General features: G+C 39.2%; 1 protein-coding gene across 1 annotated transcript in view; it reads right to left on the bottom strand.

Annotated features, from left to right (window-relative positions):
* Positions 1 to 5,982, bottom strand: part of CLSTN2 (calsyntenin 2) — a 704,981-nt gene extending 698,999 nt beyond the window's left edge. Inside the window, exons 1-2 of the mRNA XM_025215679.1 lie at positions 5,916 to 5,982; positions 2,040 to 2,093 (exon numbers count right to left, since the gene is read on the bottom strand). Of these exons, the coding sequence (XP_025071464.1) occupies positions 2,040 to 2,093; positions 5,916 to 5,970 (109 nt within the window). The 5' untranslated portion in view covers positions 5,971 to 5,982. The remainder of the gene's footprint in view (positions 1 to 2,039; positions 2,094 to 5,915) is intronic.
* Positions 5,983 to 6,271: the final 289 nt, after the last annotated feature.

Raw genomic sequence — 6,271 nt, 5'->3', positions numbered from 1 at the left:
AGCAGGAATTAAAAGCCTTGAAGTTATCTGGCTTCACTGTAGTACACATGCCAGTTAAAGTTGCCTTACTGTACTTGGCACTACAAAGGTAGAAAGGCTGAACATATTTTTCTTCTATTTTTATTCAAGCAAGTAAAAATCTTCTGATCTAGTGAGAACTGATAATAACATTACCAAAAATATGCAGGAAGCTTTTTCTCACAAAGTAGCATCATTCTCCAGATATTTTAGTAAATCAAAATTTAAATCTTAATAGGCAGGTGTTTTCACTATTCAGATATCTTTTCCTTGCAATTAGTTCTGTGCAATTATCATAACAACCTAATTTATATTAAAGTCTAAGGTTCCCCTGCTGCACTGAGCTGCAGGCTGCCCTGCACTACAAGCTGCAGGGGGAAGACAGGGGACTCTGACTAACATTATATTCCACCTTGATCAATCTGTACTCCTTTTGCTAAGCACTAACTGTGTTCAGTATTATGTGGGATAGTCAGATATGATCCTTCCCCTACAAGATACATAAACTAAGTCAGGTTTAGTTTTACAGGCGACCCTCACTATTCACAGGGATACGTTCTTGTGTTCCCCACGAATGGCGAAATCCATGAATAAGGCACGGTGTTCATGAACGTTGTCTGTGTTCATGAACTCAGTGCCCCCAGTGGCTGTGGGGAGCATGGCTGCTCTGGCAACTGTGGGACCGCGGTGGCGGGAGCGCAGCAACAGTGGCAGGAGCCCAGCAGCGGCGGCAGAAGCCTGACTGTGGGAGCCCAGCAGCAAGCAAGCGCAGAGCTCCCAAGGAGCTCCTTTAAGTTTATTTAAGAAGCAGGTTTGGCATTCACAAATATTTGAAACCACAAATGCCAAACTCACAAATAGTGAGGGTTTCCTGTATTTTTGAAGTAGCAATGATCACGTCTACATTTAGCTGTAAAGAACATAATCTAATAAACAATGATCTGGGGGCACTTTATAGCAAGGGAAGGAGCAGTGATAGTGAATATATGAAAAGAAAGAACAGGAACTAGCCTGGAAGAAGGAAAAGGAAGGAGTTGAAAGAGTAGCATCAAACAAGAGTAAAGACATATGTAACAAGAAACTGACACAGACAAAAGGGCTAGGGACAGACATTCAAAAAGCCTGAACTTGAATTGATTCAATCTTTAAACTAAATCTAAAACACTTTGTAACTATACAGACATCCCAGAAATGTAGGCATGCAGGCCTAGCCTGAGCCACTGCAGGCATATAAGCCAGGGGGTGCTAGTGCAGTCCTCCCTTCCCATGCACAGTGCTGAGCTGAGGGGGGCATGGCCAGTGTTTTGATTAGGGAGGGGTTCCCCACTACCACTTCTGACCAGCCCGTCAGGGAATTGATAACAGTGTTTATCACCCCTAACTCAATGTTTACCACCTCATTAAGAAAACAGAGGGACTGTTGATTCTGCATTTGTTCCATCCCCCACAGCACAGACCATAGCCAGCATGTGGTCTGCTATCTAATGCTAAGATGTCTGTGTAAGGCAGAGGGGATGGGGAGGAAAGGTAGGGAGTAGGGACACCTGCAGTCTGTGCCAAGCTCCATCAAGGGAGCAGAGGGGAAGGGCCAGCTCTGCTGTGGATCTGAGAGCCCTGCCCTGCCCAGAGAGCATGCTGGGATGCTGGAGGCGTCTGATTTAACTTAAACCAGCAAGGGGTCTGGAACAAACATTGCATAAACTGGTTTGACCCAAATCAGCTAAGTCTGATACTACATTCAACCAGGTTTATCTTTATCAAGTTTTAGCCATTTTGAAAATGGTTTATGTGCACTGAACTTATGTTCTGTTACAGGTTTAAACCAGTTTCTGATCATTTAAACCAGTTTGTGTAATATCTGTCCAAAACAGAGGAGTTTTGAAGGGGAAAAATCAAGAATATGTATTAATATTTGATTCAGGATATAGGAGTCAGACTAACAGTAGTGGAATTAGACATTGGGGCATTACAAGTTGAAAGCAGTTAATGAAGGAAACAGTATTTGCTGCATCCCAGATTACCTGGACAGTTCCAATACAGGAAATCAGAGGCAGGTGAAAGTTTTACCAGCTGAGCTAAGAAAAACACAAAGATGTGGATAAATACTTTAGCTGAAGAATAGTAAGGAACATACATAAAATAGCACAAGTTTGTAAGACCTCAGGTCACAGAAGAGAAGTTTTCTGCCACCCTAATATCCATACCTTCCCAAATAAAAACAAACAATGACAGAATTCTTAAACCAGTTATTAAAACAGAAAACCACACACCTACAAATCTTTTACAATGCTCCATATATTTTAGTGAAGTATTTATTAAAGTAATCAATATAAGCTATAAATGAAAAAAGTGGCAAGGTAGCCATATTTCTGAATCCAAAAAAAGATTTCATAAAAGATTTTTTAAAACTTATGGATTTTTTTTTTTTTAAAGCATACTCTAAGTGCATAGTTATATTAAATGAACCAAAGATAATTTAAAAAAAACTTTACACATACAGTTTGAGGTTTACTTGTTTAGTTAATAGAGGATAAATTTCTACCATGTGACCATTTAGAATTCCACAATGAAATGTTGCTCTCTCTAATAGTTTAACACCACAAACTGATTTTTTCTCTGCTGTAATTCAAGCCATTACATTTCAGTGCCCAAAACAGTTTTAAGCCAATCTTTTTTTGGAAATATTTTTTTAAAAATGTGTTAAGACCCATACAAGTGCATGATTTTAGACTGCTTTTGGATACAAGAGATATAGATGAAACCCCCCCCACAATGTCTGCTGTAGTCTTTATCCATAGAACCCCCCCAAGTCTTACAGCATAAGTAATTTATCCCTTAAAGCTTATTAGAAACTTCTCCCAATTCTCACATTGGATGAGTAAATAGCTCAAACATTCTACTTGATAAGACAACATGGCCTGGATATGTCAAAAAGAAAGAAAGAAAGAAAGAAAGAAAGAAAGAAAGAAAGAAAGAAAGAAAGAAAGAAAGAAAGAAAGAAAGAAAGAAAGAAAGAAAGAAAGAAAGAAAGAAAGAAAGAAAGAAAGAAAGAAAGAAAGAAAGAAAGAAAGAAAGAAAGAAAGAAAGAAAGAAAGAAAGAAAGAAAGAAAGAAAGAAAGAAAGAAAGAAAGAAAGAAAGAAAGAAAGAAAGAAAGAAAGAAAGAAAGAAAGAAAGAAAGAAAGAAATAGGGGGAGCTGCTTGGTTCATAAGCGTTGCTACCAGCTGGCTAAACAGCAATACTGGCAGCAGCTGTTGAGAAGGCTGTATGACCTGAAAGCTCAGTCAGAAGGGCAAACTGATCAGTGGCAGCTACATACACAATCAGAAGTGACAAGTAAGAATAAAAATCAGAGAGCTGGATAATTTCAAATTTCCTATGTGTGTGATGGGATTTGGAAATAGAAGAATGAAGGGAAAGGACTATGGTAATAATATTAGTACAAGACACTCCAAGAAAACAATAACATTTATTGCAAAGAGAAGAATTTAATCCCTGCCTCAGTTTGCTCTGTATATCTCAAAACACAATATACTAAAAGAAGGGAAAATAAGAAAGTAAAAGGAGGAGGTGGCAGAGATGTAAAGGGAAGGAAGGCAGCCTAGGCCACAGTTTTCAACTGCTGGGCACCAGCAGGAACTGCCTGCCCCATAGGCCTCAAATATCAAGCCCAGGGCTTCATGCCTGGGTAAGTAGCTAAAATGAGAGCCTGGGGGCTGCAGATTAACTCATCATGAGCCTCTAGCTGAACAGCCTTAGCCTAGACCTCTACAATGAGAAGAAGTCCCAATGCTTGCCTGTCTATGTTTTGGAAGGCTGGGTGATAATTGAACAAATGAAGGGATTGTTTTCACCAAGAAACCCAGCCAACTGAAAAATATGTTAGCTCCTCTGAAGAGAAACCCTGTAACCTGTATAAACTGTTGATTTTAAAAAGCCAGAAGTGTTACATGTATATCCTGCATGATAAGTAATGCATACTTCACGGTCTTAAGCTTACCATACGTGAAGTATGAGTTAAATAAAATGCACAAAGGAGCTAGAAATCTCTTGTATAATTCATTTTGATATACAGGTTTCTTTTCCAAGTGTCCTATTTTTCACTACCCTTGGGTGCTTATACATGTGATCTGGGGGGGGAGGGGTGTAGGGGGGGTTTCTTAATTTTTAGAGCCTGTGAGAGCTACTCTAAAGCGCCAGAGCATCTCGTGTATCATCATCCCTGCTCTGAAAAATGTTGGTGGGGGGTACTAATTAAAGCTTGCTAAATGAGCTTTAGTTAAAGCACCCCCCCACACCCCAATCCCTTCCTCCCACCCCCCAGCTGTCATTTTCAGGGTGGGGACGCTGATACATGAGACACTGAAGTCTGCTAGAGCATGATAATTACCATGCTCCAGCAGACTGGGTTAATCGAGTTTGCTCCGATGCACTGAAATTTCAGCACATCAGAGCAGCTTTGCATCATGTGTATAGATACCCCTTATCACTAAAGTCTGGCAATATTTTACTTTTTACTATATATTTAAAAAAAAAAAAAAAAAAAGAGTCAATTTCGGGGTAAACAATTTTTTTCAAAGTCTTAACAATCAAATACTTTCAGTCAAACTCAAATAGATTCAATGTCAAAACAATCTGAGATCTCCAAAATATTTAGTTTATAGTCAATATAAGAGAGGCAAAGGAGATAACAGGCTAGACTGACATGAATAGAGAAGGTTGTAGTACCCCTTTCCCCAAATGCCCAGCAGCTACGATAGGGTATAAAAGCATGTTCAAATCATCTGAACCCCTCACATCTGACAGAAGAATGTTTTGTCTACCATTGTACAAGACCTTCTACAGTGGTTTGCTTTCAGTTGCTTCTGTTGAAGCTGTTCAGTTATAAATATTGACTGAAACGGAGGTTCCAGCTCTTTTCTCCTACCCTCCAGATGAGTTCCCAAACCACCCGAATACAGCAGTATTATTGTCATACTCACTCTCCATCTCAGCAAATACGTATTAAAGTATTTACGTGTTTTACACAAAGTGGAACATAACCCACAGATGATTATGAGCCCCCACTGTAGTATGCTGCAGATTCATGAGTAGGCTACCCTCAAAAAACATGCAAGACTCCTCTGGCAAAGGAAATGGCACATTGGCTCCCCACTCTGGAGTGAGTACCTAACCCTAAAGCTATTTGTTAAAAGCAGCCCCTACCACTACTACTAAAACCCTTTGTTTTCATTACAAGTGCCTGAAAATTAAGTAACATTTAAGGTCAAATAAAACTATTTGGATTGACTAAAAAAATAAAATCCTCTCACTGTGACCCTTACCCTCACCTTCTTGATGGACAAAAAGTTTCTAGTTTTAGGTCTAACAAGACATACTGGATTTTTTTACTTCCATTTTTTAGTTCATCAGCCAAACATATTCAAAACAATTTGCACACCCCTCATTATTACCCAAGTAGGGGTTTTACTGCTGCTTAATATTACAACAAAAGATTCCTGGCTTACCACACATTTAATATACATTAAATCCCTTAGAAATTACGGCCACTAAAATCCCTCTCTGCCTCAGCCAAGAAGCAGGTATCTAACAAATAACAGGCATAGTGTACTTTTTTATCCAAGGGAACTTCCTTAAGTGAACTTCCTTATGTGTTGCAATCAGAGAATTTACTTACTCCATGCATCGAGCCAAGCATAATAAAAGATTAAAAATGAGTTAAAAGAACATACATTACTAAAATCTAACTTTAAAAGGTTATGTGGATATTTTTCTTGTCCCTCCTTGGTGTAACACAAATCACCTCTAACTAGAAAATAACCATTAAAAAGCTTAGGCCCAACAATTAGAATATCAGAAACATATGAGGAAACAGAAACACAGACTAAAAGGCCTTACCCTTAGCAGGTACTGCACAAATAATCTTAAAACAGTTTTGCAAAGTCCTGTTCATCAGAAAACCACTTCTTGTTCAGAGGTTACCTAGTTAGACCCCAAGGTAATTTATTCAGGCTCGCCAAACGATAAGGCTCAGGTGTATCCAATTACTTCAGGTGCAAGATGTAAGCACAGGTTTTACCCCAGTCAGTCGGGGCTCAGAGAGGAAATCTGAAATAGAACTCTGAAATCTTAGTCAAGACAACCGCTCCGTTTACTCTCAAAAACCCTACAACATTTCTGGTTTGACGGGGCCATTGGCAGGGTAGTGGCCCACTGTTTTTACGACCTGTATACAACACCACAACCAGCTTACA

This window comes from Alligator sinensis, unplaced genomic scaffold, assembly GCF_000455745.1.
Source record: "Alligator sinensis unplaced genomic scaffold, ASM45574v1 scaffold187_1, whole genome shotgun sequence".
NCBI classification, from domain to species: Eukaryota; Metazoa; Chordata; order Crocodylia; family Alligatoridae; genus Alligator; species Alligator sinensis.
Note: the sequence above shows the minus strand (reverse complement) of the source record. Positions and strands in the feature narration are given on the sequence as shown.